The 12,598-nt window shown below is 33.8% G+C and overlaps 1 protein-coding gene and 1 pseudogene across 1 annotated transcript; both read right to left on the bottom strand.

The window, feature by feature from the left end:
- Positions 1-5,353: 5,353 nt before the first annotated feature.
- Positions 5,354-11,761, bottom strand: LOC142631067 (iron-sulfur cluster assembly protein 1). The gene is made up of 3 exons (XM_075805138.1): positions 11,369-11,761; positions 6,559-6,613; positions 5,354-5,712 (listed from the first exon to the last, which is right to left on the bottom strand). The coding sequence occupies exons 1-3, from the start codon at positions 11,676-11,678 to the stop codon at positions 5,553-5,555; spliced, it is 525 nt and encodes a 174-aa protein (XP_075661253.1). The 5' UTR covers positions 11,679-11,761; the 3' UTR covers positions 5,354-5,552.
- On the bottom strand, positions 7,396-11,199 carry LOC142631066 (uncharacterized; annotated as a pseudogene).
- Positions 11,762-12,598: the final 837 nt, after the last annotated feature.

Here is a 12,598-nt window from a genome sequence, read left to right on the forward strand (position 1 = left end):
ACCTGATGAGTGTGTGTGTGTGTGTTTGGTGAAGTTTTGGTCAGCTTGGTGTCTTTTCGTACTCGCATGGAAGCGCGTGAATGTTACGCCATACGAGGACAACGCATTGTCTATAATAGTGTACTTCCTTCGCTCATTGCTGACTCCCTGTGAAATGTATGTACGTTCCAATATACCTCCTAATATTTAAATAAAATTATTTTTATTTAGTCTAAATTTAATAAAGTTCAAAACTCTATCTTTCTAGTAAATTTAAGTAAAACTTAAATTTATCATTATTATTTTTTAAATATTTAAATAAAATTAATTTTTTAGTCCAAATTTAACAATGAGTGAAACTCTATCTTTGTAACAAGTTCAACTAAAATTCAAACTCATCATTATCATTTTTTAAAACAAAAACTGAAACTTCCACAATTTTTCATGTAACCACAATATTTAAATAAAATTATTATTTTTTAGTCCAAACTTAATAAGGACTAAAACTCTATCTCTCTAACAAATTCAACTAAAACTAAAACTCAAACTCATCATTATCATTTTTTAAAAATATTTAAAGAAAATTATCGTTTTATTTAAATAAATTATTTTTGTTTAGTTCAAACTTAACAATGAGTGAAACTTTATTTTTGTAACAAATCCAACTAAAACTCAAGCTCATCATTATATTTTTTTTAAACAAAATTATTATTTTTTAAGTGAAACTCTATCTCTTTAACAAGTCAAACTTTAACTCAAACTCAAAAATTGATAATTTCTTTCCAAATTTGTGAGGTTAATCATGAACACTATAAAAGTAAAGCAAATCCCAATATTTTTTTTTTAAACCGAGTAGAAGTATAAGCTCTTCTTATGTTATTTTCTTCTCCTCTATTCTGTTAAAAAAAATTTATTTTATGGTTTTTCATGTATTTTTTAAAAAGTAATTTTCGTACATGAACCACTAAACTCTCTCTAGCTAGTTTTTACAAGATAAAAAAGGTTGCAATAATTGAAATTATTCTTTTGAGTATAACTCATATTTCTCTTATATTTATCTATTGTTTAGTCATATATATATATATTTTGTTTTGTTTCAATAATTTATAAGCAGTGAATCATCTGATTCTTTAATATATTTTGGTCTTTCAGAAGTTTTGATATCTGAATTTTTGAGTTATTTTTTTACTATATCTGAAACTATCTGACAAATTTTGTGTAAGCCATTGTAAGTTCAAGTAATGACTTATTCATCAAATTGTAACATAAATTGAAGCCATACAAGCGCAAATCATACAATGGTGTAGTTTCTTAAATTTTTTATAAAATTATTTTAATCTACCTCACAAATAGATGGCTTCTCGTGCATAGCACGGGTTAGCAACTAGTAAGTTTAAATTAAAAAACTAGTAACAACTTTCTATGCATAATTTCTTACGTTTCTTCAAAAATATATATTTTTTCTCAAAAAATATATATAATTTCTTGTGAAAATATTGTAAATATAACATTTCTCAATCTGATATTCTGGATGAATATAAGCCAAATTAGTCAAAATAAAAATTGGACTAAGGTTGAAAGAGAGTAAATGACATAAGATTATACTTGGGTGAGAGCATTTATATTGGAGTATACAAGATTTTATTATATAGCATTTGTTTTAAAATTTTAAAAAAAATTATGGAAAAGAAAAAAAAAGTGATTTTTTTGACAATTTTTTATATTTTCCATAAAAGTGGTATTAAAAGTTTCTTAAAGTAAACAATTGCTTTTAAGACACCCGTTAACTAGACTCATTAAAAAAAAAAAAAACTCCTTTTTCTCCTATTTTATTTTGCTGGCCAATTTTTCTTGTATGTATATCAAATTCTCTATTTTTTAGTTTTTTTTTTAAATCATATTTTTTTCACCTAAAATAAATAAATATTTTTTAAATTCTTTCTTTAAACAATTGCTTTTAGGACACCCGTAAACTAGACTCATTTAAAATTAAAAAAAAAACTCCTTTTTCTCCTATTTTATTTTGCTGACCAATTTTTCTTGTATGTATCTCAAATTCTCTATTTTTTAGTTTTTTTTTTTAAATCATATTTTTTTCACCTAAAATAAATAAATAATTTTTAAATTCTTTCTTTATTACTTTTCTCTCTAATTTTTCTCTGGCATCTGACATGTTGATCAACAGCTTCTCATTGAAGGCAACTGTAAGTGCACAATTGCACCTAGATCCAAAGAAAGTTATGGGCTCAGGCCCAATGAGCCTTAAACAATGAAATTTGTAGAGTGTGTGCTTGAAATCTAGACTAAAGGTACTGAGAACTTGATAACAGGTTTTGGCGTGCAAACACTTGTAAATAACAAATGATAATTGCAAAAAGTCCTCATCGGACGTAAGCCGAGGACTAACTCCTTATTATTTTTCTTTCTTTCTTAAAGATTACAATTCTTAATTTCTTTCTTTTCTCCCAGCCTCCTCTTCTTTGGTTTTCACCCCCCTTAAATATTTCCTTTCCTCATGCTTTATCCACGTGTTGCTCAAACCCCCTCTAGATATTTCTTTTCTTAGTGCCTTTGAATAGTGACCAGAAGTTTCAGTTCTACTGTTCAGGGGTCACTTCCCCATTAATGCGGCCAGGGAGGTAGGTGCAGAGTCTTTAATGTGGAGGTGGCAACCTTCGCTCTTGGTATTTTTCTAACACCGGTGTATTTAGAAGGTTTAGGGTTTCCCCTTTTAACCAACAGTCTTTCCAGAATTCTGTCTTGACCTTCGTAGTGAATCTCCGAATTCTCTTGGATCTGTCCGAGGAGAAACTCACCCTCGGCTGTATCCTCGGACCCTCGGCGTATGGGCCGATTCGCAGTACTAATAAATCCTTAGCTCAAGAGCAGTTCGGCTCTTCTTGCTAGAGCCCAAAGACCCAAATGCCTGCTTGGGTCCTTTACTCCCCACAACAACCATACAAAACCCATGTCCACCGCCAATTAGAGTTCTCAGCCAAATACAACTATAAATGAGTCGTGATTAACCATATATAAAAAGTTCAAACTTAGTCATTTAATTTTATTTAGAATAGGAGTCGAGCTTGAGTTTATCAATAACCTATCATGCATATTTAGGCTTGGTTTAGTTTTTTGTCAAATAAGATTGACTTTGTTCATTTGCTATTTTATTGACTTATTCTTTTCACACATATAATAAATACCACAACAAAAATATTTTATCCCTAACAAATAAACAAATGATGTAAGAAATCAGTAAGCCATATGCTCCAAACTTCAACGGTGGATCAACAACCTGAAAAAGAAAGAAAGACTATCTAAGGTAACCAGGGTGAACCAGCCAAGGATCCTTTGATGATTAAGTCGGTTTCTCTCTAGGACTCAAGTATGATAAGTGGATGAATAATAGTGTGTACCTTGGTTTGGTGTGGCTTGGTCCTTTTTATAGAGAGTTTGGAGTAGGTCTACTTGTTTAATTGCCACTAACATCATGGGAAATGTGTGGACTTAGTAGGGAGTGTAGAGCAAATTTCTGAAAATTAACTCCACGTCTTGAAACATTGGATCGTGATGCAACCATTATTGGTTTGTAGAGAACACCCTAGAATATACTAAGTGTTCATTGGTCATTTATATATACTCTCTTGTCATGTAGCCGATCTATCTTCCTTAGACGACCTTTTTCCTTGATGTTGCCATTTTTTCCTCTTCCTTCCAGACTATTATCTTGGACGATCCTTGTTCTTGTGGATAACTCATATGGACGATAACACTTTTTAATTACCCAGCAACTAATAATCTAAAAATAATGTCATCTAAGTTTCTTAGATAGAATGAATTTTTGTTTATGAACTTATAAAAATTAGATTTACCAACTTATTATTGAAAAATAGATTTAATTTTTTATATGAAATGAACTATTTATATTATCAATAAATTACAAATACTAATTTGATATCTCAAAAACTTATTTAAAACTTACATAACTCAAATTATCCAATATCAAATTTATATAACTATATTTTATATAGACAAAACTTAAATACAGTACTTTAAGTACAATACACGACATTCCCTCTTTAAGTTTAGATAAATTAATTTGCATGTAAATATAATTTATACAAATTAGAGTATAATTTGAATGATGTTTGGCATCAACTTATAGTGCATTGAAAATCTAAAGACACTTGAAAAAATAGGTCAATCAAAAGTACGCTTGTCACAAAATTGGAATACAATTAGAACATAATTTGAATTATTGTGCTTCCACTTTAATATGTTATATATGATCGGAAAATGTGACATTATTTGTATTTTATTGATCAAAACAACAATGTGCTTGAATTTAGTGGAAGAGTTTAAAGCCAACTCGGGGACACTTTCTGATTCATACAAATTCAAAGTCTAAGAACCTTGGTTGGTTTTTTTTTTTTTTTAAATTAAAAAAAAAAACTATCAAGGAATGCTTCCTTTATCAGAAAGTTGCTCTGTAAACAGGCCTTAAGTACATTTGTGAACACTAAATGATCACTTTTAGACGTTTTTTTTTTGAGAAGCAATCCGATGGTTGCTTCTCAAGGGCACTTCACCTTTCAATAACACAGTTGTTGAGAGCAGGACAACACCACATTTGTTCAAAATTTTGGTTGCACATACGGTACAATGTTAACCTATGATGTCAGATCCATAATAATTGTTCCTTACACTATTTGTTTCAGTAATAATATTTTTAATAAAATGAATCATCTTCCAAAAATTGTTTTTTATAAAACTATTTCGTTTTCCTACGTTTGGTAATAACTTTAAATGAGTCGAAAAACAATCTCCTAACTTCTCTTATTTAGCTTGCTGTAAGATAGAGTTGTTTTCCAAAAAATATTAGTGAAGAACAATCTTTAAAAATAAGCTAGACTTTTTATGTTGACGAAAAATAATAATTTTTCTTTTGACTTTTTTTTTATTTATATTACTAAATACTGGAAAAGAACAACTATCTTTACATTATGTTTTCTATTGAAACAAACATAATGTTATCATCAGAGCAAAATACCAACTGTTTTTTATTATAGACTAGATTCAAATTTTAGATTTTTTACTTGAAGACATTAAACTTTACCGATTAAGCTAACTATATCAATATAACCATGCCATCCCACATTTTAAAATTTAAAGCTTTGGGAGGAAAAAAAAAACCTGATAATTCTATAAATATAAATTTCAACACACAAGAATTTTAGGGTATTAATCTCATACTATAAAATAGATCAAAAACATTAGATATGTGTTAGCAGACATCCATATGTGGTCACACAATATAACAAAATCAAACCTCCTTCACATCCCCGAGGAAATGGAGGGGGGGGGGGGGTGGATGGGAAGGAACACACTTTTTAATATTCAATTTACTCAAAGGGTACAACTTAAAATCCAAGATGTGTGTTCTGGAGCTATTCTTACATTCCATTATTACATTACTACTAGGTAATCAGTATGTAGAAATCCACTCTTGGAAATTTTCGTCATTAATGTACATAAACATAATCAAGCACCAGAGGCCTTATCCACAAACATCTTCAAGCCTCAGCGGCCTTCGCTGCAGGTGCTGCTGTTGCACTACCATTTGATTTGGCACGTTTAGCTTCATAATCTTTAACAGCAGCCTTGATAGCATCCTCAGCAAGCATGCTGCAGTGCAGCTTTACTGGTGGGAGAGAAAGATATTTTGCAATTTCCCTGAGGACATCCAAAAATGCGTAATTTGGTTAAGCATAAAGCTCTTTATAAACTCTCCGTTATACTTGGTTTGAAATAGTATACATGCTCATAAACCATGTTTGGAACAGATGGCAAGATACACTACTTCCTTTAAAAAAAAAAAAAAACACGAATGGGAATCATTTTATGTCTTACCTGTACCTTCCACCATCTGATTTCAATTTCTTTCTACAGAAGTAGAAAATTTAAGATTTAATTATTCCAAATTACTGGCCTAAAGACTATCACACAGAATCCAAACTCCTGCTGACCTTCAATCCCATGTCCCAACTAAATATATCTACTACAATCTAATGTTTCTGTTAATGCCAGTTTCATTAACTGCAAATTCTACTAAAAACAGTAATACAGCCATAACATAATGTTTTCTCAATTCTCATATAATCCATATCAAATGCCTGAGAAAACACCAATGTCCATGTGATGTCCATATATCCAACACACTTACACGGATAAAGATCCTATCCTTTTCAAATTGATCAATTTCATGGTTTTGATTAGATATTATAAATCTAAAGGTGTATTTAGTGCCACATCATACAAGAAATCAAATCTTAATTGTGAAATGGACTCTCAATGAAGAGGATCCTATTCCCACTGAAAGGGATAGCACTTGCTGTAAAGTGGGAAAAAATTCCACAATGATCAACTGCAAAAGTAATTACGGAAACACACAAAAGATGAAAACACCACACAAAACTGATCATACAACTAAAATTATAATTACAGTGGCATAATAAGCACAAAATGGAACAGTGAATTCATGGACTAAATTTAAATTCAGAGAAATATGGCAGAACTCACGTGTTTTTAATGGTCACAACTTCTTCCAATTGCTTCCCCTTGACCCACTCAGAAGCTGAAAATTGTGACACAGAGCAATTAGAACAATCCCTTGCAATAACAATGGCCACAATGCCATGACAAAAGGACAATAAGCTAAAGCAGAACACAAACTGCAACTTCCAAAAACTTGAGAAATCAGTTAAAGAGACAAATATTTAATAGCAATTTCTAACTCTAGACCAAGTTTCAGATATTTTCTATGACCACTTATCCTAAATAAAATGGAAGTGTGGAAGCATTTAAGGGGCAGTCTCATTAGTGAGCCCTTGGTGATGCAGTTATATAGAATGGTAAAGATTTTGGCATTCAACTACGAGGGCAACTGTGGTTGTTGCACAAAGAAGCCAAACATGTTGCCCTTAAAAGCTAAAAATAAAGCCTTCCTGTCAACACCACAACCTAGGAACACACAGAAGAACTGTGTCTCCATCAAATTTTTACAATTGTATTTGTGGAAAAATATAATTCACATACCCTAGCATAATTTTTCTCACCAAACATTAGCATGTCAACGAATTTCAAGACACACAGCAAAGACATACATTACTTCATAGATAAACGACGACGACAACAATAACAACAACAACAACAACCGAGCCTTAGTCCCATAATGTTAGGGTTCGCTATGAATCCTCAACAAGCTAGTCAAGGTCGGCCAAATGTATTCTTTTCTACCATTATATTCTATCCAAAGTCATACTCTCCGTTACTTCCTTAGTTAACATGTCATTTTTCACCACGTCTTTTAAATTTTAATGTCATTTTTAATCTCTCTTCCTCTACTTATTTCGTTTTTTTTGTTTTGATGGGTAATAAGATGTTAAACGGCTAACCAAGGTTACCACTATACACTGGTTTTTCAAAATTACTCCACTATACATTGGACTGTTACAGTGAGCATATCTAGGTTGTGAAATTAGGTTTAGCTTTAGGTCAGAAATGAAACAAGTAATGATTTCTAACAAACTGCTGCCCAGCACCCAAATAAGGAGAAAGACTGTAGTTGCCAGCATAACCAAAATGCCCATGGCCTCCATGAGCACCTGTACCATAATGGTGAGGTGAAATGGCATGAGCAGGAACCGGCATTGCATGGGGTCTGACAGTGGAGACAGCAGTTCGAGCACGTTTGTTTCTATTCTGCGGCTGCGCTTGCTGCTTGCAGGCTGAACCACTATTATCACATTTCTTCACATCTGGCTGTTTTGGTCCAAATTCGACAGCAGAGGTTGATGCAGCATTTCTCCTTTCTGCCTTTAGCTTTTCAAGCTCAAGAACACGTCTTTCAATGTCCTTGTGTGGGAACTGGGATTCAAGGTTGTAATCTGTAATGCATCCCAATACGTCTCTTAGAGCTGCTATTTCTCTATTTGCGGCCTTATCCTTTTCTTCGAGTGATTTCTTTCTCTTGCATGAGTTCTTTGTAGAGCTCCTTGAATTCTCCAAGTATTTTTTTAAGAGTGGTACTGGTGGAAACTTGTCAACCAACTTGAAGGCACATATAAATCTAACAGCCTTAATATAGATTTTCCTCTCAATAAGATTCTTAATAAAATCAGGAATTTGATCTGTGAAGCCAAGGTTCTGACATACTTCTAGAGCCTGTTTATACTCTGCAACAGCTTCAAAAAGCTTTAAAATCTCACCTCTATTGAATGAAGATGTCAATTCGTAAGTAGCTAGAAGCAGCAAAAAAGCCAAAACCTCCAAAGAATTGATAGCACTGGCAGTGAATTTCGTTTTCCACTCAACCGCCAGTTTCATTGCTTCTTCTTTAACTTATGGGGGTATCTGTGGTGAGAGACTCTTAAGCTGCTGTAGCATTAAGATGTAGCTCTTCATGACACCTGCTTCAAAACCTGTGTCTCCCTTCTCCCAAATATAAGGAAAAGAGCCTTGCATCACATCCAAAACAAGATTTGCTGGGTCCGATAACAGTTGAAGAGAAGCTAATATTTCGTTGCACGTCAAATCAGTCCCATTCAGTTTCTCATTCAGGAACTGCAAACTCCCATATGTGGTGGCATTTAATTGAAGATTTACAGAAGAAGAACGAGCAACATTTTTGGCTGGTAGATATTCAAGCTGCTCCATTTTAACCTAAGAATGAAGAGCACTGGCCACAGGTGCTTTATATATGATCCCAAGGGTTCGACATAATTCAGGTGCCAGTCTATGCTGATCAATAGTGAGAAAAAGTCTCTGTAGCTCATCTTCATTAAAGCCAGAGCCCAATCCATATGTTGCCAAGAGCTGCAGAAAACCCAAAACCTCCAAACCATTATCATTGTCCACTTTCATCTTTGCCTTCCATTCAACTGCCAATTTCATTGCTGCTTCTCTCACCTGAGGCTTAACAACTTTTGAGGTTTTCATTAACTGCTGTAACAAAAGAATACAACTCCTTCTGATAATATTCACATCAAACACCATATCTCCCTCCCTTGAATGTGGAGTGTAAAACCCATGCATTGCATCTAGCACCAACTTCGAAGGGTCAGATGCTGTTTGAAGAATTGTAGAGACTTCACCACGCACCGTCTCATGCCTTTTAAATTCTTATTCAAGAGCAACTGCAAACTTCGTCCATCCATGGTGGTGTGGGATCTCAAAGATGCAAGGTAAGGATCAACAATAGCATTGTTGGCAGGTGTGTGTTCATGTTGCTCAGTCTTCACTTGAATAGGAAGGTCATTAGTGCTCCCCTTCAATTCCTTCTCTTTTATAGTCTCTTTCAATGATATTTGTTTTGAATCAAATTTTTTCTCTCTCAATTCAAGCTCCTTGACTCGTTCTTTGACTTTCCTTTCTCTCATTTCAAGATTATTTTTTATTGAATCAAATTGTTTCTCTTTCAAATCAAGTTCCTTGACTCGTTCTTTGACTTGCCTTTCTCTCATTTCAAGATTATGTGAACGTTCGTCCATTGACTTCTTGAGTGAGGCAAGATGCTTCTCTTTCAATTCAAGTTTTTTGAGCCCTTCATTCACTGTTTCTTGGACAAATTTCAGTTGCTTCTCTTTTGATTCAAGAGAATCAGCGCACTCTTTGACGGACTTTTCTACCAGATAAAGTTCCTTCTCCTTTGATTTTTGTTCCTTCAAGCATTCCACAATTGCTTTCTGAATTGATCTAAGCTCTTCCTGCTTTGATTTAAGCTCCTTGTCACACTCTTTACTCAAATTCTGTCTAGAATTCAGTTGATTTCCTTTAAATTCAAGTTCCTCGTTGAGCTCTTCAATAGATCTTCGGATTACATTATACTCCCTCTGTTTTAGCTCAAAATCTTCACAAAATTTTCTATACAATTCTTCGACTGATCAAGTTGCTTCTCCTTGGACTGAACTTCTTTAGATTGGTCTATCAATTTCTTCTCTATCAAATCTAATATCTTCTTTTTTTGACTTAATTTTTTCTGAACTCTCTTTAATGCAACCATCAATAGACTCAAATTCATTCTCTTTCACTTTCAGCTCCATTGTCCGCTCTTTGATTAACCTCCCTATTTGATCAAATTGCTTTTCCTTCGGTTCAAGCTCTTCACTATTTTCTTCAATCAATATTTTGATAGACTCCAAATCTTTCTCCTTTGACTTAAGCTCCATTGCTTTCTCCTCAATCAACTTTTGAACCCTGCACAGTTCCCTCTCTTTCAACACAAACTTTTCAGCACAATCTTTTAGTCTTTTTTTCGCTAACTCCACTTCCTTTCCTTTCATCATGACTTCATCACTATACTTATCTAACGAGTCCTTCACGGTCTCCAACTGCTTCTCTTTCGATCCCAATTTTTCACAACACTCCTCAAACGACTTCTCCAACCAATCCAGTTCCTCTTTTTTCAACTCGAGGTCCCTAGAGTACTGTCCCATTGATTTTTGCATTAAAACCAGTTGCTCCTTATTCAACTGAAGCTTCTCCAGCACCAAACCCAATTCAATTTCCTTTGCACCAAGCTCACTCTGCACTAAACCCAATTGTTTCACCTTCAAACCCATCTCCTTTTCGCCCTCCTTGAGTTCTTTGAACTGGGTTTCAATGGACTTCCTTGTGGAATCCAAGTGTTCCTCCAAGTCTTTCCATCGCAGTGTGAGTAAAAGGATTGAAGCCGCTTGAGCATTCAAGGCCTCGAATGCTTTACTCAAACCACTCTGCTTCAAATCTAATAGCTTTAAATCTGAAGCCACTTTCTCCATTGCTCCATAAAAAATTGTACAGAGACGAAGTCCAAGGTCAGAGAAAGACGACAGTTGCATGCAATTTTGTGAATGTGATGCTCTGCTTTTTTTTTTTTCTTTTTTTTCTTTTTTCTCTGTTCCTTCACTTTTGGTTTTACTTGGTGATTCTACCTATTTCGTTCCCTCAACTTAAATCAACACTCTTTTTTCACTAATAAAGCACTAATCTCTCTCCTATGAACATAACCAAACCATCTCAAACGACTCCCTCCCATCTTTTTGGACAACCTATCCTTAACCGAATCTCCTCATTTCCCAATCCCATCTTTCCTTGTATTTTCACTAATCCACCAACATTCAACACCATAAACCATAGCTAATCTTATAAAAAATTTCCCTTTTTATCTTAATAGATATTCTACAATCATCGCACAATAAAATTTAGTCACTTTACCATGATTATAAATAAATTCACATTAATTCATAGATTATAAAGCACAAATACCAAAAAAAAACCCTAAAAATTCAATCAAATTTTCCGAGCAACCAAACAAATCAAATCAAAATCAAAATCAAAACAGCACACGAACCTACAGACGAGGAAGCGATAGCGGAGCCACAACCGAAGGTCTTGAAGCGAGCATCCACGATCTTCCCAGTGACCTCGTCGACCTTGATTTGGAGCTTCATGACATCGCCACAGGCGGGTGCACCGACGAGTCCCGTGCCCACCGTCGGATCGTTCTTGTCCAACGATCCAACGTTGCGGGGCTTGTCGTAGTGGTCGATCACCCTCTCGTGGTACATACGCGGCAGCACCTGCACCGGCCGTGACGCCGACAACGCCGACCCCTCCTGTGAGGCTAGCCCTATAACCTTCTTCGATACGAGCCTCAGCATTTTTTTTTTGTGAAAAGTTTCAGTGTTTTTGAGGGGTTTTTGTAAATTTTAGGGATTCAGGATTCTTCTTTTTATTGAAAGGCGGTGCGTTTTTTTATGAGGACACGTGGAGGCTTATAAGTGTTGGAAAAAAAAAAAAAAATCTTGAAATTCCAAGATTACTGGATTAGCTTTGTTCAACCTCTCTCAGGTTTGAGAAAGTCCAACCACAGCCAAAGACAATAATAGAAGGGGCATTGCTGTTAATGTATACAAAATATGTCTGGACGTAGATTACTGTGTTTTGTTATTTTTTTTTTTTTTTTTTAAACAAAAGGGGAGGCGGGACGATCATATGTGGCTTATCTTCAGAGCGTGACCTAATAAGAGCACCCCTTGTATACCGGGGTAGTCTTTATTTTGTAGATTGGATGATGGAGAGGTGGGTCTTTTTTTTTTGGGGTGTGTATTCAGTGGGTTTTTTTTTTTGGAGTGCAGGGGCTTTTTGTATTTGTGTTTTATCTTGTTTGGCACCTCGTTCATGTATATTTTGTGTGGTCTGTTGTGAACTACTATTATCAATACAGTTTCTATCGTTTGGTTTCAAAAAAAAAAAAAAACTTCTCTCAGGTTTTATATCATCCACTTGCTACATTTCCCCCTAACTTCAAAAAAATATAAAAATACTCATAATTTAATTAGATAATTTTATTTTTAAAATATAAAAAATAGAGTGAAAATTATAATTCAATAAATTTAAGAACAAAAAAAATAACTATCATGTAAACTTTTTTTTTCTTCTAAAAATTAGCACACTCTTTATTTAAATATATCTTAATTTCAAATATTCAATTTTAGTTTTTTAAAAATCAATTTATGTGTAATCTCACTAATAATAGATAAATTTAAATTGAAAAATTATATTAAACTAAAAAAAAAAA

Source organism: Castanea sativa, chromosome 4, assembly GCF_040712315.1.
Source record: "Castanea sativa cultivar Marrone di Chiusa Pesio chromosome 4, ASM4071231v1".
Classification (NCBI taxonomy): Eukaryota; Viridiplantae; Streptophyta; class Magnoliopsida; order Fagales; family Fagaceae; genus Castanea; species Castanea sativa.